Source organism: Procambarus clarkii, chromosome 80 (genome assembly GCF_040958095.1).
Source record: "Procambarus clarkii isolate CNS0578487 chromosome 80, FALCON_Pclarkii_2.0, whole genome shotgun sequence".
Lineage (NCBI taxonomy): Eukaryota > Metazoa > Arthropoda > Malacostraca > Decapoda > Cambaridae > Procambarus > Procambarus clarkii.
This window is the reverse complement of record NC_091229.1, coordinates 23172098-23197913: the sequence shown is the minus strand read 5'-3', so window position 1 is coordinate 23197913 and position 25816 is coordinate 23172098. Positions and strand designations below refer to the sequence as shown.

The window sequence follows — 25816 nt, the reverse complement described above, 5'->3', positions numbered from 1 at the left end:
CCCCCCACCTTCTCCGTCTCCCACGATGGATGCCACCAGGGCTTGGCAGCCTCCGCCCTGCCTTTCTCAGACCAGCTCTGGCTGTGGTTACACGTTCTCTGGGCCTTCCGTAACGCAAAGATGCCGCCCAAGTTCGATCCCACCGAAATTAAAGTTGGTGAGTAGTTAATTGAAAATCAACAGTTGTTTCATGTGTGTGTTATAATGTAAAGGAACTGTAGTGCTGTTTTACCGGGAAGCAGAGTTTGTGGAGTATGTGTAATGTTGGCGCCAGTGATCTCACAATAAGAGTAAAATGGGTTTCCTGCTGGTCTGTGTTAGTTGTTAATGAAGAAAAGAAGTGCTTGTATTATGGTTGACCCCCAGTCCTTTTCCCAGTTCGAATCCTATATACCTGGATTTCCCGGTCAAGTAGAGATAAGCTGCCTGTTATTGTTTGAACAATTTTAGTGATGGAAGAAGCCAAGTGGTGTGCATGGTATCAATAATTTAGTATGTAATACTAGTTTACTAGCAGGAAATACGTTTGAAACAAAATGTTTTTTTGTAAGATCTTGCAAGAGGTGTTAGTTACGCCACGCGTGATATTGGTGGGTGATGGGCGCGTGGGTCCTCTCTCATGGGTTATATTTAGTGGGACCCCATGGGGCGGGAGGGGGGTTGGTGGTGCTCTGTATGTGTGTGTATGGCTCCCACACACACACACACACACACACACACACCTGTGTATGTCTCTCACACACTCCTGTGTATGTCTCCCACACACCTGTGTATGTCTCCCACACACACACACCTGTGTATGCCCCACACACACACAATGTGTGTACTCACAAATAGGTGAGTACACACATTGTGTGTGTGTGACAGTACACAATGAAGGGGAACTGCCTACCTGTGACGAGAAAGAAACCTGGGCGTAGACGTAACACCTAATTTAACTCCTGAGGCACATATAAATAGGATATCGACAGCAGCGTACTCTACACTGGCAAAAATTAGAATATCATTCAGAAACCTAAGTGAGGAGGCTTTTAGGGCGCTTTACACTGCCTACGTGAGGCTATTCGACACCCAATGACTCCTATTAAGTCTGAAATGTATATTTGTTTGTATAAAGTGTTTACCAACAGATTTTTCGTCAGTTATTGACGTTGAATCAACGATGAAAGGAGAGAATGAGAGCCAGACAAACATATACCCGAGCACCGCCGGGTACCCCAGCTATCTATAAGTGGGAAAAGTCTATTGTTTATATCTGTCCAAGTTTGGAAGCCAGACGCAATTTTGCATGATGATTGCCTGTTTTAGGGATAGCCTCATAGGGTGGCCGGGGTCATTTAGAGTGATACAATGGGTAAGTGCATGTATGCATCTTACATGCATGTATGCATCAGTAAGATGCATGTATGCATCTTTATGTAACACAGTGCTGAAGAAATTGGTATGTACTATGTATAACTACTGGTCTTGCACTCTAATGGTCACATGTTTAAACATTATCACAACATTTATATTGATATAGACAAATACTAGAGCAATGTACTTACCAACTGATATCGTAGAGTATCAATAATTACAGCTATCTTCAATTGATATGGAAGTAATGAAGGTGCTGTTGGAATGTTATATGGTATGGTACTCCCGGGGCTTGGGGGGAGAACTCTCGAATTCTCCTACAGGTACATCCAGGTGTACTCAGGCTGTAGTGAGGACTGAGGTCTTCTCACACTCGTATCTCGGCCAAAACTGACATTTTTCATCAACTGTTCCCATACTGGCCTTTTCCAGCCCATTATAATTTTATGTACACTATCACCAAATATTTGCATCAGAAAATGATACGTTAGAGACGAGAAATCACGAGAATTAAAATGTATGGTTCTGAGGTGATTTATTTGGATATTTATTATTAACATCTTTATTGACAAAATTAATTACAATTTTGCCTAATCTGAGGATTTCGATAGTCTTATTAAATTGAGGTTAATGCTAGTATTCACTGTCACGCAGGACAGAGGGTCATACATAAGACAATAGGTCTAAACTGTAGGCTGAAGCACATATATATCACGGTTACAATCAATGTTTTAATGTGTGGATATGTGAAAACAACTTTCTATTGTGCACTGCCACACAAGGGCAGGGATGGGTTCATAAGTGATGCAGCTTAGAATATAAGTAGAAATTGTTCTTCATTCTTTAAAATGGACAAGCAAATTTTGGGTAAATTGTTAGGATGTCGTCCAGAACACCTGAGTCAATAAAATAGTTACACAGTTGGTGGTACAATAGGCCAGGAGGTCTAAAGTCCTTTACGGTTTCACATTCATCAATATAGTGTTCTAGTGAATGCATTAAAGGTTTATCACAGAGTTTACAATCTGAATATTCTGGTAGTGGCTCAGCCTCACTAACCTGCCAGATGTGTCTATAGCCAAGGCGAATTCGCGCAATTACTACATCACATTGCCTGGTCCGGTTACTGTGCTGACCATACAAATACCTATTATTACAGAACTTTTCATAACTTTTAATACTGCAGCTTTCAGGTCTCTGTGCATTTCTTAGTTCATGTCTTTTGGTCGCATGTGGCTGCAGGTGGAGGGAAACGAACCCAAACCTCTTGTCCGTCCTCGTCAAGAAAGAGCAAATATTTATTTTATTTATTTATTTATTTATTAATTTATTTATATACAAGAAGGTACATTGGGTTTGTGAGAATACATAGCATAGTATTTACAATCTTGTAAAGCCACTAATACGCACAGCGTTTGAAGCCGGACCGTTTCAGTTTAACAGGCAGCCCTTATTAACAAACAAAAAATGTTAATGTAGCCACCAAACCCGCCGTTTATTAATGATACGACACACGTTAGGCCTAACTTCAACCACCAAATGTTGCCCAGCAATAAAAAAAGGAACTGCATTCCTATGTATCTATGTCCTTGTAGGGTAACATACTTGGGCTAAGTTGTTCTGACAATGGGCAATAGGCTAATAAAGGCAAATACAAAACTGAGAAAGTTCATCCAGGAGCTGCAGCTTCCTCCAGTGAACTGTAACAGACAACAGGTCTATTTTAGACCTGTTGAACGTATAGTATAGACCTGTTGGTCTATACTGAGAACGGCATACTTTGAAGGTCCTCATTGAACCCTTCACAGCTGTCTCCATAATCAAAATTGTCCATCTTTGGAGGTCGTTTAGTATTTTATGACACGAAGAGTTGTGATGAGCAGTTTAGACTATTTCGGCTTTAAGAAATGTGTAGATCACCCAGATTAAGTCCAGAGCAACTTCGCCGAGGTGCTGGGGGCTGAACACCTGTGGCCTGTGTACAAGCTGGGGAGGGAGAGGGGCTTGACACCTGTAGCCTGTGTACAAGCTGGGGAGGGAGAGGGGCTTGACACCTGTAGCCTGTGTACAAGCTTGGGGGGGGGAGCTTCCAGAATACCTGTAGCCTGTGTACAAGCTGGGGGGGGGGAGCTTCCAGAATACCTGTAGCCTGTGTACAAGCTGTACATACTGAAGATAGCAAACTAGCAGTGGCAGAAGCTCCAACAGCAACTTGTGTATAGCTAGTGAACATCACTGGGATGCCTAAGTAAACGGATAACTTTAAAGAGCACCCAGCCCAGAGGCAGGAGACTCACTTGAGAGTGCCACAAGTGTAGCTGGAGCTCTTGAGGGGCTCGAGAAGCTCTCTCTCAGCCTTGTGTAGGCTCTAGGAGCTCAGTTTTGTGGTTGGGTGTTGTTGATGAAAGTGTTCATGCTAGTAACAATAACTGGTTGATGTGTGTTTATAATAATGACAGATAAGAGTGGTGATGATAATGGGTAATGATTGTAGTGATAATAGTGGTTGACAGTAATGATGAAACTGGATGACAAAATGATGAAATGACATTGGTTGATGATGTGGAAGGATAAATTATGTCAGTGGTGATTTATGATGTGGGTTATATTAATTAAAATGACAATAAATCTGCATAAGAAGTGGTTACATCAACTTGTTAACTTGTGTTGAGCAGTGAAGCTGCGAGCTGTTGGAGGCGAGGTGGGCGCCACATCCTCCCTGGCCCCCAAGGTGGGTCCCTTAGGGCTCTCCCCCAAGAAAGTTGGTGAAGACATCTGCAAGGCCACCACAGCCTGGAAGGGCCTCAAGGTATTATCAGTATATTTGTTATCAAATCAACAAAGAAAATCCTGGGGATCTAAACTAATACTTCCTATGTTTTTTCTTCATTTTATTGTATTCATAACTTATCTCTTAGGCTGATAAATGCATTATTATATGCAAAGTTTCAATAATGGTCAATTCCATAAAAATCACATATTTTAGGCAGACAACTCATCCAGTACACTCCAACACTCACTGTTGACATAAAGGAAACAAGAACTTCTTACATCTCTTCGGCTCAATAATCTCAATTGCATGTTTAGCTTTCCCCGAATGATCCCTTGTCCTACTTCTTTAATTTAAATGGGCTTCCTTTATCCAATTTATAATTCCCGTCAATACCTTGGACGTACTAGTTATCATATCCCCTCTGTTTCTTCTTTCTTCTAAGATTATGAGGCTGAGTTTGCTCAACCTGTCTTCATTGCTGAGGCCTCTCAAATCAAGTTCCCTTGTCTTACCTCTTTAATTTAAATGGTGTTCCCTTACCCACTTTACTAATCTAATTGCAAACCTTGGAACTTTCTCAAGTTTCTCTTTATGCTTCACAGAAACTTGAGAAAGTTCAGTATGTTTAGCAGAGTATGTTGATTCTTAGCACAGTAACTAGTATTGTGTTGGTGCTGAGCATGGTTTGTGTTGCAGGTGACAGTGCAGCTCACTATCCAGAACCGCCAGGCGCAGGTAGAGGTGGTGCCCTCGGCTGCAGCTCTTCTCATCCGTGCCCTCAAGGAACCACCCAGAGACAGAAAGAAGGTTCGAATACAGTTTCTTCTAATTTTATACTGTATTTCATAGTGGCAGGATTATCAACTGCTCCAGGAAAAAAGTAATTGAAATATGATTTTCAGCATATTTAATAATTTATGTAAATTACAATTATGTGCACAATAATTAATTAAATTCTAATAATTCTGGAAATAAAATCAAAGTATTTATCCATAAATATGTATATTACACTACTGTACTATTCAGTTGACTGCTCCTGTTATTCACAAATATAAGTAGTGATGAGCCTTACTAAACTTGTGTCCAACCTTTCCACAGGTTAAGCATGTTAAACATAATGGGAATATCAGTCTGGAGGAAGTGATCAACACTGCTCGCATCATGAGGCCCCGCTCCCAAGCCAGGACTCTATGTGGCACCATAAAGGAAATCCTGGGCACGGCCAGAAGCATTGGTTGCACCATAGATGGCCAGACACCAGAAGAAATACATGCTGCCATTGACAACAAGGAGGTGGAGGTGCCTGAAGAGTAAGCTATGCTACATTGGACTACATTACAGGTAATCTTGCTCTTAGGCTGGGTTCTATGGGGGAAACTAGTTTTTCAAGTACAGCATATTTCTATTCTCGTCTTCGTGGAACACACACACCGGACAGCATGTAATATGGTTGGAGTTGGCATCCCATCCACCCAAATGGGTTATCATGGAACCTTTGGCTGTATATATTTGTATTATATTTCTGTAGCAAGTGCGTTTTGCTTTCACTATCCAAAATGATCACACATAAGCTTTGAATCAAATGTAACACATACAAGTGACAACAGTTTCAAGCTCAACATGCCACAATGTAGCGCTGAAAATAGGAGATGCTTTTTCATCCATAGGGTTATAAACCCATGGAACTGCTTACCCACTAAAGACATAAATGTCAAGACATTACTTCAGTTTAAAACTCAGTTGGAGAAAGTCCTCAGAAACAAGGGGAGGTTTACCTTTGACAAGCTGCCAGCTTCCTGTCCCCCCACTGAGGCCACTAAAGATAGTGGCTCTAAAGTAAATTCAAGGAATGTTGTTCCATTGAACAGGTGTTGTCACATGGTAAATGGTTGGAATGTGTTATGTTCTGCCATGTCAGTAGGTGACATGGGATATAAAGTACTTATTACTATAGAAAATATGAGCCTAGAACAGGGTTAACATTCTTATACAGGTCTCAGTTGTTGTCATTTTGAAGTTAGAAATGAATCAATTGTATATTTTGAAGTTTGGACACTTCTTAAACATTACCCACAAAACATTTACTCTTAAAACATAAGATAGAATGTTAGCCTTAACCATTTATTAAGAGATACTGTACCAAGAATAAAACAGTAGTGTTGACACTTTGTTTAGGCTTAAATAATAAATCTATTTTGAATCTCATAATTATTAGCCAAGACTCTTCATACAGTTATTGGTTTGTGTACAACATAATTTAGCGTGCTAGGAAGGTTCCATTTTTGCCACCGGGGAGAAAACCTCGAAAACAAATCACAGAACTCCACTCTAGGTCTCTTAAGGCCAAGGTTTCTCATGTCAAATTTACTTACACCTATATTTTTGTTACTTTCAGGGACTCTAATAATAAAGAAGAGTTTATCAGTGTTCATTTGTATTTCCTTAACATCTATCATAGCAGATTAATTAATGGTTCACACACAAGCACAACCATTAATCCCAAAATTCTATAACCAACAGTGGCAAGGAAAATGTCACTGTTGGTTGTACCAATTGCCAAAATATTATCAAGAAATCAAGAATATTGTTGTTCGATACATGATACCTGGTTATATTTTGTATCACAGTAGTAGCAGTGATGAAGCAGATGTTTGCTAAAGGTAATACTGTACAGATTTTAGCAAGATATGTCTGCAAAGAATATATGACCCGAGTTACTGTACTGAAGCTAAAAAAAAAAGCGTTGAATGTAATGAAACACCTCTTTCTGGTAGCTAGTCGAGATAGCTCCCCACTATTGAGTCATATCAACAATAGGAGTCCTGTATGGCCTACTGAAGACCAGAGCCAGAGCCTGGCACCCCTCACAGAGACACAGGGAGCAGGGGAATGTTCTGATCCTCCTCGCAGACAAAACATCTAGAAAGTCAGCAAAGTAAATACAGACAACTGCAAGGTTCAGAGAAAACGAATTTCCGAAAGATCCAAATGATTCACTCAGAAAATAGACGGAACCTCCTTAGTTATGGTTGGCTACCAACAGGTGGCAGCATCACCAGGAACTCCCAGCTTCCACACCATCTTGGCCTTAGTCTGGAGCTGAAAGACCATTAACCGGTGCATGTGATAGAATCAGGGAGCCACTGAGTTCCTATTAGAATGAGGCCTTTCATTACAAGCATTGCTGGTTTTCTGAAGGGGGGCGGAACAATGGCTCCCTGAAGCTAATTTGCAAAAGAGTACAATAGAAACATAAGATGTACCAGGGAAGAAGCACAAAAGTAACACTCATGAAAACAAGATGTTGGGATGGGAAACCCAACTCAGGGCAACACAAGCACAACAGGTACGAAAGAAATTGACCAGGTAATGAGCCATCAGAACCCAGTTAGAACTCCGAAATCCCAGAGTCCAAATATCACCCCATGATATGCTAGACAACACAACAAAGCCATAGAATTGTGAACATCATGGACCCAACGGGGCCTCAAAGAGAAGTCAAAGATACCCAGGATGAGGCATCCTACAAAGTAGTATAGCTTGTCAGGGGCGAACTCCCAAATCTACCAGGGCAGAGGCAATGGCAAAACAAGCCCTTAGGGGAAGGGACTGCCCTAAATACATGCCGCTTGAGGCAAGAATAAACCAAGTCAATGCTACAAGTGAGGTTTGAAAAACATGTTTGTGAAGCAAATACCAGTCAGGAATGACAAGCAAATGGCCCCCAAAGGACAGTGTCCAAAGGAAGGTCTACACTTATCTTGAAAAGTGAGACTCATTACAGCCAGTGACTCGGGGAGGTTTGGAATCATAGACTTCAGCAATAGAATATTTGAAAATTGAAGCCAGAAGCTCCCAGTGATGTTTATATCCATAACTATGGGAAGTGTGGCCTTGTTTGTGAGTGAATCGTTTGAAGAGTTATTTGGCTGTCTCAGTGCTACATTTTTTGTCTGAACATTACAGTTGTCTGTGTTACTTTGCCATCTTTCTGGACATTTTCTTTGTAAAGGTGATTGTAACAATTCCCATCTCCCTGCCCCTCAGAGAGGGGAGGGGGGGCCAGGTTCAGGCTCTGATCCCCAGTAAGCCATATTAGACTTCTGTGGCTGACACAACATGGCATGGCAATCTCAGCGAGTTATTTTCAGGAAGCCACTTTTTGTTCCTTCTAGAAAAACTTATATTGTATAGCTAAAAAATTTCCATGTACTGATATTAAATTTTTATTTAGTCACTCAGTACTAGGTGCATCAAATGACATTTCAACATTACGTAATAATTTTCCATCAAGATTATCATGAATCCTAGGAACACAACATTCACTTTTCTCTGCACTATAAGCTTTTTAGGTTGCTGGAACAAGGCCATGAACTCTGATGATAAACATTCACCTTCTTCCTACTCAACAATTAAAATTCCTGAAACTTGCGGAAAACATGATCGTATAGGAAGATTTCTGAAACTCCTGGACCATTTAATTTACCAAGCCGCCCTCTCTCTTCATTTAACTGGATATTTACCAATTCAGACAACCTATAGTACCCATTTGTCTGGATAAGAGTTCACACTGTACTTTAATATAAAAAAAATATTTTTAGAAATAAGTGCTAATGTGGGATCTGAAGGAGGCATTATTGGCCTTTTTGACACTAGTTTTGAAGTCCAGAGGACCTTGTTGAACATGACAAGATGTAGTCATTCTTACTAAGCATCTAGGCGCTGGTCGATTATTGCAGTGAAAGCCTATTTTAACTCCATCTGCCTTATCGACTATAAGAGCGAAATGACTAAAAAGTGGATAATAAGTACCAGTACTGTATATGTATCGAGGCGTGTTACGGCACAGATTTCTGGTTAAGAATTTGCACCCCTTTTGCATCACCCTTACATTCAATAATACATTCACACCATTATGTGTCTTAGTTTTATTTTATTTTAAATATATTTATAATTGAATAATGAGGAATATCAATTTTTTACCTTATTTATTTATTCACTTACATATGTATACAAGCAATATTTTCCATCATTCAACCTAAAAAAGTTATCACAGGTCTGGAAAAGGCACAAATTATTGTCCACATGGGTTATGTTTTTGGCATTAAAAAAATACAAACTATTGTGCATATGCATTTAGGAAGAGCAAGTAGTGGATTTAAATTATATTGTCAATACATTAACTTAGTTACCTACCAAGTCAATTATAAAACCCATGTTGATAATTATCCTAACAAACAATACACAGAATTAACCATCATATAAAAAATGATTATTCTTATAAGATAGTATTTAGCAAGTGTTAATGAGTCAGAAAATAAAGTGAATTAATAAACATTAAAAAATGTGAAAATATTTATTATTAAAGAAAGAACTTACAAAATGTGGAATCCATATTTAGAGAATATGTGATAATCATTTTATACGAGCGAGAACCTGAGCTCTGCGATCTGTGTTTTGAAACAGAGCCCTGATCAGCTGCTTGGCTTCGTCTGGAGTGAACTCTTGTGCCAATGGACCTTTACCATCAGCCCAACGATCTAAAATATCCCGCAGACTAGCTCCTAAAATGACTATTAGCTCGCAGAATTTCCCCCACAACCGCACTCGTCGAATTACATCTCCTGGACTGGTTCTTGCATCACCCTCCACCTATGAAAAGAAGGGAAATTATATTTTACTAATAAAACTGTCCTCTCACTTTATTTTCTATAGTTTATACAAAATAGTACAGTAGTAAGTTTGTAGTTCCAACAATATTACATCTACAGTATCTTTACACCATCACGACCCAACATAGCTACCCAATAGTTGAAAAAAAAATTGCTGAAGAACTATATATTTAAGTATAAATGTAGCATTTAAGCAAGAATAATATGAAACAAATAGTAAAAAAAAAAAAAAGCATATAAAAAATACACTTATCGATTCTAAACCAAATAAATGCCATATTGCATAAATATTAAAAAATCTGATGAAAATAAAGTCAAAACTAATTACAGTGCAACCTCGATACAGCCAACTATATGGGACCAACACACATTGGTTGGAGTGAGGAATTAGTTTAAGCCATCTGTGACTAGAAATGAAAACAATATAATTTGATTTTAAATATGCTCAATGGCTTTCCCAACATCCCAACCTTCTCTTATAATGTTGCATCCATCTACAAAAATCGTTAAAATTGTAATCGGAGCCACATTGTTACCATTCATGCCCTAATAATTTCTATTCTTTACGAGTTAAATTTACCGAGAGAAACTTCAATTTCAACTCGTTATACAATGACCAGCTTACCACCAGTCTGGCCCAATATCCTAAGACAATCTGCATACCCCCTTCCTACCCCTCCCCCTCCACTTTGCTGAACTCTCTGTTCATTGAATCACTCGAGTAAATCCAGCTTGGAAAGTGCACGTTGCAACCGGAGATTCACCAAAATGAGATTTGTCGAATGAAGGTTCCAATATACTGTATAAGAATTCATTGGAGTTCAAACAATAACAACATTAAAAAGAAAAAAAGAAAATTTAGTACAGTATTTAGAAAGAAGAGAGACAGGTAAGTAATTGCTACAACATTATTATGAAGGAAATAAACAACTAGTAAATTTAGTCAAATTACCATAAAATATATAAATTGCTACGAACCATCAGGTTTCATGTTGCAGTAACTGCAAAATCTATGAAAATAATGCAGAGTAATTCCGACTACACAAAGAAATCGACAAAAAAGCTTCACAATAAGACTCCAAAAGTCTTATTATGGAGGCACCAAGACTGGAAGACTATTTAGCACTGACTGTGTTGCACAACACTTAAAATGTCTTGGATATCATTCTAGACAGACTCCAAATAAGAGAGTAATCTTCAAAATTAAATACACACGAGTTAAGACTAATAAGTCCAATTCTACTATTAGAAAGTTAATCTACAGATGCAAACTCGAGAATGTTAATACATATATAGAAATCAAATATTTTAATACAAATGCAAGATTTCAATTATTAATCAACAAGGGGAAAAATTTCAGTAAATTCTTTGAAACAATATATTATAATGCAGACTGATCATGCACCTTTATAGCTGATCTTGTGATTTCAACTTTAGAGAAACTTTTCTTTGTAGTTCTCTATACATTAAGAACATGAGTTCTCATTGTATAGAGCTTACATCTTAATTAATTTCATCTTGCAATGAAATTTAATACAAACATGGAGAAACTGCTTTGATAATCAATATATGCATATAAAAAGTATGTATGCTTTTTGTAATGTACGAGTCAATGTCTGGTTGGATGCTGTGGCTGTGAAGGCCAATCCGAGAATGACAGTCCCGACTGCAGCGAGCGCAGATAAATGCCGAAGCGGGTGCGTCTGACAGCGGTTGAGACCTCCCAACTAGACACCCAGGGCACAACTCCATAACCCCACGGGATTGACGGATGCCTACTACTACGTAAAGTCAATGTCACAAAGAATGTCTACATCACTTACCAAATAACAACATTAGGGATCAATGTGTACTTTTGTAGACTAAACAAAAAATACAAATGACACCTTAAACACTGTATAAACACAAAAGATGGCACCAAACTGGGATGACTACCGAACACTAACTGTATCATAAGCTGTGAAACAGAAGATGGTTCTTACCTGGAAGAGAGGTGGTATATTATCTTTCAACAGATTGAGCAGAGTAATGAGAGCAAGAGCAGCATCAGCCGATATGTCCTCCAAACCCACTACTCGCACCACCACTTCCTCCACCACAGACCCCACCAATGTGCCTGCCAAACACACACGATTAAAGCAGGAAATTCCACTATTAAATTCCATGATACTTTCTTATAACTAGCTCAGTGGATATTCAATTTATGGCATCACTTTTTACAATTCCACTGCAAATTATTACTCTAAAAATACAGTTTAATACAATGCATACCAATAATTGTATGTTAATGAGATGACAAAACTATAGTAAATACTTTTCCTTACTAAATATTCACCTACACATAAGGAGTCGGCTAAGATTCAGAATGAAGTAGGTTGGGGGTGGGGGGGTGAACTTGTGTACAAAAGTTTATAGGTTGACTTGCTAGTGTAACTGCCAAAGTGCCATTTATATAACAGTCAACCGAGTTGAGTAATACAAATTCATAAACAGTAAAGTTAATTATAAACTATCTACATTATTTCCTCTATCTTATCAACAGTCATAAAATTACATTAAATATGGAAAGAATCAAAGCAATCTAAATGTAGAGTACCGATGGCTTTAGTATACACATCATGGGGAAGAACATTCTGCCAGACCCTGTGAAGCAACTGCAGCTGGTGAAGGACCTGTCGCATTCCCTGCTGTGCCTTGTTCACTCCACTAGTGTTGCACCCAATATTCTCAAATCCTGTAATGAAGTAAGGGATGAGGTGATGGCTCTCAGCCTGTATGGCTACACAGCACTTGGAAGGAACCTGAGGACAGGATAGGAGGAGAGTGAAGGAACTGTGGCTAACCACTTGGATCTTTGGAGATCCCAAGATGACCTGCAAGAAGCTAGGCCATCATTGTACCAACCAGTTCAAGTCAATGAAGTAATTACATTTATTATATGCATTACTTTCAAATTATACAGTAATTGTCTATATCCATTTTAATAATAATTTTAAGCAACACAACACTGCTAAATATGTAGGCTACTTCAAGGATACAAACCAATGATCATTTTCCAGATAAATATTCAATATTTGGATTATAATTTGTAAATTTAAAACCAACTTTAAACATTTGAATGACATGCTTCCAGTTACTCTGAGAACAAAATAAAGTGCCCAATAACTTAATATTATTATCTGTTGCTTAGACATTAGACTTCACACAACTGAAAACTAACCAGCAGAATCTCTGAGTGAATCAATAAGAGCTACTCTGTGTCCCTGCATAGCCTTCAAGAATGTGGTGGTAGCCATCTTTCGAAGCTGTTGTGACAGGTCAACCGTGATAATTGTGTTGTCTCGGAGTGCCACTGGCAGTCGGTTCTTGTACTGGTGGCCCAGGAGGAGCGAGTGATGAGCCAGATACATGCTGTTGTTGTGGACAACCGCTGACCAGAATAAAAACAACATTAGAAGAAACAAATTGTCCCTTATATTCAGCTAAGCTGTCCGATGGTAAATGATATGAAAAATAGATGGAGCAAAAATAATGTAAATTAAAGTTATGCTTATTTGTTTTAAACACAAGACATCCTTATCTAAACGTATTTCAATCAACAAGGACAAATGACCACTTAAATATAATGGTCGGTTCTTCCTTATGGACTTTTGTACTTACCACCACAAAGTCACTTGTGTGTGCTTGTTTTATCCTTGACTCAAACATACCACATCTACACTTTGTGCTCTGTTCAACCAATGATATATTGTAGATCTAAACAAATGTTAGTTTCCAACAAGTGACTCGAATTCAATATATTGCATCTTTTATAATGAAGAATAAAAACCAAGCATTGCCACTAAAAACAACTGGAATTCTCTGCTCCACAAATGATAACTGACCAAGTCTTCCAGGAGAGATAAGCACAAGATACAAGATAACAAGCACAAGATAACAAGATTGGATAATTGCATTATTTACTGATAACTTTTCCAGGTGTGCTCCCTTTCAGGAACTCCCCCATATCATTGTGTGTGCCCATGTGTGGCAGCTTCCCCACACATTGATGGGGTGGTGACTACATGTAGTATCTTACCCAGGCACTAATGGGGAGGTGGCTACATGTAGCTTCTTCCATAGACCTTGCTGGAGTGGAGGGGGACGCCTACATTTAGCATCCTCTCCATTAGTGAGAGATGGTCTATATGTTGAAAGCTCTCTAGACATTTAAACAATTTTCAAAGTGTTACAAAGGCTATTAAAATCCTGAGACATTTGTCAATGAAATCCACGTGTTACTTGTGCATTGAAAATGTTCAGCAGTTGCCACTTGCTTCCACTAAGGTACAGAAATGCAGAACAAATGTTAAACATCCTTGCTTTCTCTTTACAAGTCACCAAAGGCAGAATAACTAGCTGCTGTAGTAATAGCAAGCAGTATAATAGACGCTAATATTTTACAAGGCAAAATACAGGATTTTACTTCAAGTTAAATTGCAAAACCATAAGCTAGAGCAATTACAAGAAATATCTGCCTTTGGCACCCCAGCATATTTATTCTTAACGTCAACATTTAGAATCAGTAACATCTTATTAGCTCAACTAAATTGAACTTGAGTATACCAGCTTGTAGTGGGAGTGTTGCAAGTGTGTGCGCGTGGGCTGTGGGCACAACATGGCAGTAGAGTGTCAGGATGTTGCGCACAGTATAGAACAGTCTTCCGGCATACTGGGGTGAACTGTTGCAAGCTTCTTCCATTGTTTCATATATTAGTTCTATCAGCTCACAAATGGATGCACTGATTTAGGAAAAACAAGACAATTAGTTCTAAGCTCATAATTTATAAATATATATAAAAGAATGAATACTGTACAATAAGAATATACTTCAGGCTTTGTAGATAAATGAGAGCGATGCATTCCCTTGGCAGCTACGTGATAATGAGTTAACATTTCAGATATAATCACATTAATAGTTTATGTCATTTTCTGTCCTCACTATGAGTTAAGATGTAAAACTAACCTAATTTGACACTTGGGTAGATTGAAGGTCTTTGCTGCAAGCAGCTTCTCCAGTCTCAGCGTGCTTTTCTCCAGTTTTCTTCCAGTCTCATCCTGGAACGAAGTAGCAATTTAAAATGCCGAATATTCAGTATAATACGTCGGTCCCCTGTGATGCCAAATAGTATTTGGAAGGACCGAGTTTTTATGAGGTGATTAGTTGGTCAGTCTGTGGCACTGTTGCCAGTGCGTCAGTGTGTGGCACGGTTGCCAGTGCGTCAGTCTGTGGCACGGTTGCCAGTGCGTCAGTCTGTGGCACGGTTGCCAGTGCGTCAGTCTGTGGCATGGTTGCCAGTGCGTCAGTCTGTGGCACGGTTGCCAGTGTGTTAGTCTGTGGCACGGTTGCCAGTATGTCATTCTGTGGCACAGTTGCCAGTATACTTCAACCAAATTATGCAAGGTTCTTACCTGTATAATAAGGGAGTCATTAGTTTCTATTGGAGTAATGCATACAGTATCATGTATGGGTCTCTTCATGAGCTCTCGTGCCCGCTCCAGTATGTGCGCGCACGCCTTGTTGCTAAAGACAACATCAACATTGGCAGCATATTCTATTATTGACTTGTCTTGTGCTCCATAAAACCCTGAGGAAATGATGTCATTAATATCAGTTACAGAAGCACATTCTCCCACAAATTTGTATTATAATAGGACATGTATAATCTTGTCTAAATATGTTATGTTGAATATTTTATTCTAATTTTCATATATTCTTTTACTGTTTGTATATAACTATTATTATTACCCCATATCCTGCACTTTCATAGAGTGGAATAGTATCAGCTCAGATAAACAAGATAACTACTGTATACTGAAAAATTGTCACCAATATTTAAAAAACAATCACTCGTTCAGTCATTATATTATTCATACAATACAGAAACATGATTAAATAAGCACCAACACACCAGCAATTATACTCCTCTTTATTACCTAACATTATCTAACAACACTAGAAAAGAGAAGGGCTGAGGCTAATAAGATAACAACAAATTAGATACCGAGGAGAATAAAGAAAGTGAACAAGAGACGTTTCTTTCCAGGCGAGAGTCGGCAGAACAAGGGAAGCACTGGTGGAAGTGTGAAACACAGCGAGTGAAAGAGAAATAAGAAAATACTCACATGCAGTGAAAGTTGTAAACAAGTTAAGTGTGTTCGAGACAAAAGCGGTAAAAGCAGCAACCATTCACAGTTTTAAAGTTAAATTATTACATAATACTGCACTGGAATGTTGAAATGTATGAATAAATGCACCAAATACAAATGCAATACTCCAAGGCAGAAAAAACCTTCACCTTTTTCACAAAGAAACTTTTGGAAGTCTTCAGTTATCCGCTTTACCACTTCAAATTCTTCCAACTGTGCTCTATTACATGGTACTGCTTCTGCTAAGCATTCCTTGATCAGCAATTCTGTAAACTCCTCACCGATCTGTAAGAGTAACTCAATAATATCAAGTGCCTAATAATAATTTAACCTGCAAAGGGTCGCAAAAAAGCTACAAGATATATGAAATACCAATTTGTATACAATGTCTCCTGAAAAACTTGGTTGGAATAATCAAATCTACTTTTGTTCACAAATGTCATGATAGTTATAGAGCAGCGGTAATAAGTCCAGTATATAAAAGCATTCACTCCATATCACAGACACCCCAAATTGTACAGAAAGAACAATAGAATAAAAACTGAAGTCCTGATATCCTGTTAATGAGTTGTGAACACTCGGTTACCTCTGTATCCTGTTTGCAAGATACTTGCAAGAGCTAATCAAGTGATTACATCAACACTTATGCTGATCACTTGACACTGGCTTACCTCTTTACCCAGCAGCTGCATTAGTGACACTTCCTCCCCATTTTCCTCATCTGTCTCAACCTTGGTAATGAGTAAGGTTCTATGTAGCATTAGAAACACCTGAAAATAAAACTTTCCATTACAGGAAATATTTAGAGGCACAATCTGTGTAAAACATTTTGAAATGTTTTACTGCATTTGTAGTCTTACTATAATCTATACAATACAGTTCATATATGTAAATCTTTACCTGAAGGGGCCTTAGTGTTACCAAAGCTGTCCATGGCACCACACCATTGGTGCTATCATGGTGTGACTTCTCATTACTCAGATTTTCATAAATTTTCCTTTTAATATCTCATTATTTGCGAGTAGAAAAATTTAATCAAGTAATGGGACGAGAAGGCATCTTAATATGACAGAAGGAAAGTCTAAATTAACAGAAATGTAAGTAAGACTGGGGAGTGTATACCTACATTCTGCTTATATTGAACTACTAGGATTCATTAAGCATTTGTGTGAATCCTGGTGATTACAAAACCTATACATCTTTCCTAGATCATCTCAGCTTAGGCTGTATTTATTAAATGGTTTACAAGCTTCAAAACTTCCCAACTCAAGAGTATTAATACTGTAGACAACCTAGCAGCACTTTGGAGCTAATAAACTGTTTAATAAATGCAAACCAAGCTGCCACGATTGAGAAAAGATGTCCAGGTTTTGTAAGACGACACTTATACGTGATGAATTCGCACCCAGAAGAGCAGGCAAAAAATAATTTATCATTTTTTCTATGCTTTACCTCGAAAGTATATTTAAAATGTATTGTTTATATATATATTACGTGTGTGTAAACATGTGCACGCTTGTGTTCTATCATTGCAGTAAGAATTGTTTCAAAACTAACAATATACAGTACAGTATAGAAAGAAAAATATGGCAAAAGGCATTATTTAATGAAAACCTTTATTTAAACTAATGGGTCAGGTCCCAGTCAATAATAATTTTTCCCATTGTTAGCGACACTTGATTCACTCTTGTGATTCACTTTTGTGACTTGTGACGCTTCCTGTACTTCCTAAGTACAGGAAGCCTGTATTTAGGCTTATGGAGGTCCTCCCCAAGCCAATTACTGACCTTCTCCAGGACGCAACCTACAACAATTGCTTAACTCCTAGGTATATATTTAATTAAGGTGAGCAGTCATATCACGTAAATGAAAACATGCCCAATAGTTTCTGTCCTGTTCAGGGATTGATCCCAAGTCCCTCGATCATGAGCTGCAGATGCAGACTTCACTGTACTAAAAACAACATTCACTCCTTCACTTTATCATACATACTACATTTGTTACATTCTTGTACAGCCACTAGTACGCGTAGCGTTTCGGGCAGGTCCCTGGAATACGATCCCCCTCACGAAGAATCGTTATGAAGCATCACAATCTAGTAAAACATCCATACCAAAACGGTCACCATTTCATTAGGCATAAAATGACACACTAATTCTTCTTGACAAACTCATTCCACTTGACGTTATTCACCACAACTTCTCGTGCACTGGTTATTCTCATTAATAAAAAATTGAGCTTGTAGAGGAACCCAGTACAGTATCAAGCTGTGGATCACATTCCTCAATCATGAAAATACAACAGAATTCAATCATTAATCACTGTCTAAGGAAAATGAATTGAATATATATATAATTTAGAGTACATTAACATGCCTGCTGCAGGTTCGAAAACACCATAGTTGCTGGAGGTTTCTTGACAGGGCCACTTGGTTGGGTAACTCGAAGTGTATACCCATCACTGCGCTCTGCTACTTTCACTTCAGCACCATAATTGATGATCGGTCTGAAATAAAGCAAGCAAAATTTCATACTATGTATATAATTTAAAATTACATACTATATAGAGGTACTACTGTACCTCTTGCAGATCATCAAGAGGAGAGGAAGTCACTATTCAGGTGGGCACAAGAACAGACAACAATAGACTCCTGTTATTAGATTTAGAGTTTTCCTTTCTCAAAGTTCATGGTAAGCCTTACCCACTAGTTTTCCTTAATACATATCAATTGGTTAACAATCAGGCACCCATTTACAGGAGCAAACAGATAAGTATTGGCATCCAGTCAATCCTCCTTGGCCAGGAATAAAATATATATACATAAAAGGGAGCTAAAGCTGATATTTATGTTTTTCATTTAATATGTGAAATCCTGAGTCCGACTTGGGTTAAGCTAGTGCAAACAACTTAAAAGAATGTTACAGCTTGGTTCAAGAACCACACCCAAACTGATAAGTTTGGCAAACTCCACCTATGTCGGGGATCTTTTCAAACAATGTTATTGGTTTACACTGGTGCTCGACATTAAAGAATATTAAACCTAGCCTGGAATGAACCTCTAGAACATCCATTCTTAAACAGTGAAACTCCTTCCAAACACTACTGGTATTACAGGAACTGCCAAGTTGTACTCTCATTAATTACCAATATGCCACTAGGTGACAGCATCAAAACAAGATACTCTGACAGATTTTCCTGGTGGTGGTGGTGGTGGAGGGGATAGTAATGACAAGGGTGGTGGTGATTAGCCATCTTAAGTAAAAGAAAAACCAAGACAAACAGCTGGAGTTGCAGGAACTGATGAACTTAAGATTCTCAAAACCACTTTCTCAAGGAATATTGCTTTTAACAACGGCCTGTTTTACTCACGCAAAGAAATGTTTCATGAGATTCTTGCCAAGTCCTGTAATTCTTCGTTGCAGTTCACCCAGTAAGTAGAAAGCTCCCAGCATGTTTTGCAACTTTGCAAGGCCATTCACTGATGATTTGTCACCAGTCGAGTGAATCAAGAGTGTCACTGACCGAGACCCATCATTTAAATGCTCGTCGTCCCACTTAATGGTTTCACACCAAATCTAAAATCGAAAGAATATTACCAAACAAATTACACACAAAAATGTTGAATACACAAACATCGTCATACCTGGAGCAAATCTAGAGAGGGTTTCGAGAGTACTTCTACTCCCTGAGCGCGGCCTGAGGCCAGCCTTGACCCGGCTTGTCATACGTGGCATCATCATCACACAAAAGGGCGGTACCCACAAGAAAAGATGGATAAGTAACATTAAAAAGTTAAAAAAAAAAAGTCATTTTCTAAATGAGGGACAAGACAACAAGGGAGGAGTTAGAAAGGTGACTGAGGAAGATGGACATAATAATACACTCTTGAGCAGTACAAATTGGTTAAAAAGCGGAAAAAGTAAGAAACTGCATTAGATCAGGCTGTGGGAGTAAAATGTCTATTTAATTTGTACATAGATAAATCTCCAAGAAATTTTTTTTTTGTATCATCTGTTGGATGCTAGACAAATATTTTAGGCTGAGAAAAATCTTGACCACTGCAAAGGTTTAATTTAGAGCTGTACTTATTAAGGATGTAACTCTTAACACTCCCATAACTGTCCTCCCCATCCTCTCAAAAGGATATCAAGTCTAGGAAAATGCATATCATTAGTTCATTGAATTTATTCCTTACAAGTCTTAAAATAAGAGTTTTCATAAAAGATTTGTAAGTCATTCAATGCAGATCACAATCAAAACTCAACTATAAATCGAGACTTATTTAGGGTTGCACCATGTTAGTAGTTGCGTACCTCTCCAATAGTATATGCCAGCTGTGTTCTTCGGACGAGTAATTCTTCTTGTAGAGTCACTATTATTTCTAGCTCCCCTTCCACCTCCTTCTCTGATGCCTCACGCAACAATAATTCCACCTATGAAAACATTTCAATCATAATCAGAATACATTACAGTACTGTATACTGTATTGTAAATTGTATTGGCCAAAACAGTTAAAATTTCTTTCAGGTCTACAACTCAGACAAGCCTGGTTTGTACTAGTGCGAGGTGCCAAGCGTGGTGCCTCTGCAAGCACTGACGCTACATTGAATTATGGTTGGAATGGAAAAGGATCGGTCCCAATTAGTCTGTGTGAGGAGGAGTGTTTAGCAATATATGATAAAGTTTTCTATTATACCATAAAGAAACCTAAGAAAGTTATGTACACAGCAGTATGTTAACTAAAGATTCTAAGCATCTAATGGTTTATCTCACCTGAGCCAAATTTTTGGCAGTTGTAAGGAATCCATAATTGAGTTGTGCATTGTGAGCTTCATCAAAAAGTGTATGAATATTTAGGATAGTACCAGCAGCTTCAAGTCCCACCTGAACTTCTCGCCACCGCCGAACCAATGCTCCAAACTCGCCAACGCTACCTTTCACGCCATTCACTAACTGAGAAACGTGTTATCAAAAGATTATTTACAAAACATATCAACAAGCACATCAAGAGTTCAGCATAATTTTTTAGTTATATTTGCCATTAAAGATTACAGAATAAAACTGTAGTACATTTTCTCTACTTTCAAAAAATAAAAGCCTCTTTCACTTTACCTCTTCTTCTATAGTGTTATGGAGGTTTGAAATCTCTTCAAGAGCAGAACCAACCCGTTCATGGAGTTGTGTTGTATCGTGCAGAGCAGTTGTCAGCTTGGAGTACCGTGATCCTAATGCTTGGAACACACCAACGCGTGCCTCTTCTGCTCGCTTCACAAGCTCCTCCAATTGTCCTTCCACTCCAAGCTTGGCTGACTTATCTCTACCACCTCTACTCCCTCAAAGAGAGAATTGCATCATTGTGTAAAATGGTTTAGTTAGTTTAGTTCATTTATTATGCACCCCATACCCATTCCGTGGGCAGTAGTGGAGAGGGTTACAGAGGCACATAATGGGCTCAGGGACTGAACCCCACAATTCATTTAGCTAAGCAAGTTACAATGGGAAAAATATTTTTGAAACATTCCTATTTTTTAACACTTGTAATGAGTATGGAGAATTCTTAAGACTTGTTTGCAGGCCATAACCTCTTTCTCCCACAGCTTGTTTTTCTAGAACATAATCCACTAATTACTTTACATCCAGGTTTCCAATTATCGATGACTGTACATGGATTTATCTAAATTTACCTAAGGGCAACCATCTAATGACTTTTTCCAGTTGAATTTTGAATTGTCGTATTGTTTTGGCATTACAACTTCAGTGGGTAGGCAATTCCTTGGTTTTATTATACTATATTATGGCTGAAAAAGCATCTCCTACTGTTTGTCCTATATTGTGGCTTGTTGAGCTTAAAGCTGATGTCCCCTTGTGCGACTTTTGCCTTTATCTATTGGCTTTCTAGATAAAGCAAGTCACACAAGACAACACCCTGCTTGTAACTCATTTAGATTGTGTGTAATTCTCCCTAAATAAAATGATCATTGTCATCACCTACACTGGATCTTTTAAAGAAGTGGTTCAAATTAACAGCTCCCAATTTGATCAATACAGTATTTTGAAGGTCTCCGAGTTTAGTCATGTTGCGTCTGGTTTATAAAGTTTACCCGAGTTAGATTTTATATATTTTAGGTTGTACTGATGTCATCACGCTGAAGGTCAAGCCATACTACACCCAAATTGTTTACGCATCAGATATGAATAATGAATTTTATCTGGGGTTGTAACCATGAGAATGATCATGACATTGTATAGTCCAAGCATAGTTGTGATGTAACAAATGTATTTCTGTATACCACATAAGCATACAACTATGACACAAACACAATACTATGTGACATCACTCGTAAGCCCAAGTAAGTTTTGAGCTTACATGTGACATCACATGTAAGGGCTCAATAGCCCAAGTAAGTTTTAATTATGTAGGTTTGGGACATGGAATAAGATTTTCATATATAAAAACACAATAAGATAAATATAAAAATTGCAAAGCACTGAAGCAAGCACAGTAACAAAGTTCTTACTGAAGTTAATTACATGTACAGTATAGTACAGTATTTTTAGGTCAAAATGTACAAGAATACACGAAAGTATTAGATACTTACTAATTGATGCTACAACATCAGCTACAAGAGACATGTTTGTTGTTAATCCTTCTGACAAGCCTGTAAAGTTACATTCACATTAATTAGTGAAACAAAGATGCAAACAATGATATATTTAAAGAATAGACAAAGCAATGATAAGATTTAGTGTAATACAGTGTATAGACATTTTAATTAACCTACATTAAAATCTCTCTGTGTGCAGTTGTTCTTTCATACTGTTAATTACTGTATTGTATAGGCTGGCGAGGCTCAACTGTTGAAGACGGATCTAATCAACTTCACGTAAGATTAGACTAAGCATCTTATTGAGGACCCTTGTGCTGTGCAAGTTTTGATCTTCATAAATTCAGACAGTAATGAACTATTAAAAAACTAAATATTAGTTGAGGACTTCAGTCACCAACCTTGCTGGAGCACATAAGGGAAATATGATACGCGAGTTATTTGTGTCCGTCCACTGGCACTCCAACACCCCTAGTCTCTAGGAGTCTTGTGCATACAGTATATCAAGAGTGCCTCAAGCACTTCAAATATACTCCCATAGCATGTAAAAACATGAATGCTATGTAAAACAAAGCAGTTAAAATCTAAACTAAAACATTCAGTTATACTTTATCTTAATTACAGTACCAGTAAATGTTTCCTCATTGGTTTCAGGAAGATGTACAAACCTTAAACTTGGCATGTGCCAAAACTCTGGTAGTAACCTGTATTCTATATTTCAGTTAATATCTCAGTAAGTGGGACCCTGCAGCACAGATCTGAGCAGTTGGTTCACAACTAAACGGTCTGGGTTTGATTCCCGTGCGGGATGAAACATTTGGGCTCGTATAATTTCTCCCGATGCTTTTCTTCAATTAGAAGTAAATAGGTACACAAGAGCTATGCAATTGTTGTAGGCTGCATCTTGGAAAAGGTCAGCTGTTGGCCTAGGGTGACCTTGATCAGCCAAACAGGCTTCCTGTCCCCCAACAATGGGAAACAACTACAATGTGGCTGGCCACAGGTATCCTGGGTACCGAAGTGTCAGTATCCAGCCATCAAAATCAGGGACAATATACAAACCAATATTTTCAAGTCAATTGAAAATTACCCTACTACATGTCGGCACATCATATGCAAACTTGCACATTACTATCAGATTTCCTAGGAACAAGCCACAGAACTTTTGAGAGGCTGATGCAGGTGACCGGACGATAAGCTGCATATGTCTACCCACGAGGAAGTTAGTCCTGCACATACTAATTATGTTAATTAAGGAAAGGAGCACAAGTGTTGAAAGGATGAATGGATTAATATAATATTCATTTTTCACGGGTGAAATTCCTTTACAAGTGAACGATTTGACTATCTGGCCGAACACCAGATCCTAGAGGTGTCAGACACTTGCATTATTAGCAAGCTGTGTGTTCCGTCACCCAAGTGTTGAAACTGCGGTGATGTGAAACAGTCACGTCAACCGAGCGTTTCACAAGATGATTTAGCCTAACATGGTTTTCTATCATCATCTTTCTTCCAACTCACCGGTAACTAACTTTACTAACCTGTCATGCCAAACCTAACAAAACCTCTCCTAGCATGTCGTCTAGAAATATGCGGCTAAACTGAAACGGGCGACGTGGAAAAACTTTAAACTCGTTCTGCAAAGATTTAACATTACCTCACATAATATGACCAGCAAAAACACAAATTCCTACATAATGCTGAAACATTAAGTACAATGATTAGCAACACCCGGTGCACAACTGAAAGATTTTCTTTACTACTGGAAATAAATTAAAGCCTAAAATAACAGCACACATTATTAAAACAAAAATAGTTGACAATGAGTTTGGACCACATACTAAAACTGGTTTTAACACACTTTATTTCCCAAAGGCCAGTGCAGCTGCACCCTAACAAACGGAGTTCTAAAGATACCACTGCACATTCCAACGCTGAGGAATAAGAATATTTCGTCACTATTCCTTTCAAAAATGAATATATAACCAACTTGAACCACATCAGTGGTCGTCCCCTGTGAGGACCACAGTCTTCTAGTCTCCATCACTACACTGACCCCCGGCGCCCTTCACCACACTCCCTGCCACACACACTAACCACAAGCACTCACACACCAGCTGCACAACACAATATAACAATATACACACAGCTGCGAGAGAGAGAGAGAGAGAGGGAGCCCGGCGCCACTCGCCTCCCAGGATCAGCTGCTCCAGCCCGCCAAAACAAACCCCCATACAGTTCAGGGGCCGGCCGCCAGGGGTCAGGCCGGGCTCCCTCTGAAGGGTCCCTCTGAAGGGTCCCTCTGAAGGGTCCCTCTGAAGGGTCCCTCTGAAGGGTCCCTCTGAAGGGTCCCTCTGAAGGGTCGTCCTGAAGGGTCCCTCTGAAGGGTCCTGAAGGGTCCCTCTGAAGGGTGGGTGTCGTCGCCTCCTGGAGGTTGGGTGTCGTAGCCTCCTGAAGGGTGGGTGTCGTCGCCTCCTGAAGGGTGGCTGTCGTCGCCTCCTGAAGGGTGGCTGTCGTCGCCTCCTGAAGGTTGGTTGTCGTCGCCTCCTGAAGGTTGGTTGTCGTCGCCTCCTGAAGGTTGGTTGTCGTCGCCTCCTGAAGGTTGGTTGTCGTCGCCTCCTGAAGGTTGGTTGTCGTCGCCTCCTGAAGGGTGGCTGTCGTAGCCTCCTGAAGGGTGGCCGTCGTCGCCTCCTGAAGGGTGGGTGTCGTAGCCTCCTGAAGGGTGGGTGTCGTCGCCTCCTGAAGGGTGGCTGCCATCCAACGCCTCCAAAAGACATACGAATAAAGAGAACTGCAGAAGGAGGACTGGCCCATATGAGGCTACTCGTATATATATCCCCCCAAAGTCATTCATACATGTCTCTCCTACGCTCAAAACAATCCAACGACCCCCACGCCTATCATATCACCGGGTAATTTGTCAATAAATCAACAACTGTTACTAAACCAGTATTTAGCCAGGTCTTTCCTGAATCAACACTTCTTTAATTTATATTTATTACTTCGAGTTCAATTATGTGTTGATAATTGAACCAGTAAACCAACCAGCCATTGAACTAACCACTACAAAATAATATTAGTTGTGACGATAATCTCTTTCAAGAGAGATTGAGCCTGCTCTTCCCTACAAAGTACGTAAAAACAAAAGGTAATATAGAAGATACGTACAGCAAGTATCTCCAAAACGTTTTGCCCAGAAAGCAAAACGTATCCAGCACACC

At 38.9% G+C, this 25816-nt stretch overlaps 2 protein-coding genes across 9 annotated transcripts; one reads left to right on the top strand and one right to left on the bottom strand.

Annotated features, from left to right (window-relative positions):
• On the top strand, positions 1–16541 carry LOC138357807 (large ribosomal subunit protein uL11-like). Of its 4 annotated transcripts, none has more exons than XM_069314964.1 (5): positions 1–157; positions 4032–4165; positions 4826–4936; positions 5228–5470; positions 15888–16541. In XM_069314964.1, exons 1-4 carry the CDS (start codon positions 121–123, stop codon positions 5441–5443), a joined length of 498 nt encoding a protein of 165 aa, XP_069171065.1. In that variant the 5' UTR covers positions 1–120; the 3' UTR covers positions 5444–5470; positions 15888–16541. The 4 variants fall into 4 exon arrangements, with proteins under 4 accessions (XP_069171065.1, XP_069171066.1, XP_069171064.1 ...); XM_069314965.1 differs by lacking the exon at positions 15888–16541 and adding an exon at positions 9596–9830; XM_069314963.1 differs by lacking the exon at positions 15888–16541 and adding an exon at positions 6525–6558.
• On the bottom strand, positions 9472–25816 carry LOC123746325 (centromere/kinetochore protein zw10 homolog). Of its 5 annotated transcripts, none has more exons than XM_069314961.1 (16): positions 25764–25816; positions 22590–22649; positions 21103–21323; positions 20764–20943; positions 20304–20423; positions 19360–19565; positions 18366–18495; positions 16662–16760; positions 16140–16275; positions 15253–15428; positions 14807–14898; positions 14407–14582; positions 13022–13231; positions 12398–12535; positions 11784–11917; positions 9472–9781 (listed from the first exon to the last, which is right to left on the bottom strand). In XM_069314961.1, exons 2-16 carry the CDS (start codon positions 22621–22623, stop codon positions 9545–9547), a joined length of 2289 nt encoding a protein of 762 aa, XP_069171062.1. In that variant the 5' UTR covers positions 22624–22649; positions 25764–25816; the 3' UTR covers positions 9472–9544. The 5 variants fall into 5 exon arrangements, with proteins under 5 accessions (XP_069171062.1, XP_045583707.2, XP_045583712.1 ...); XM_045727751.2 differs by lacking the exon at positions 25764–25816 and adding an exon at positions 24743–25385; XM_045727756.1 differs by lacking the exon at positions 25764–25816 and adding an exon at positions 24652–24670.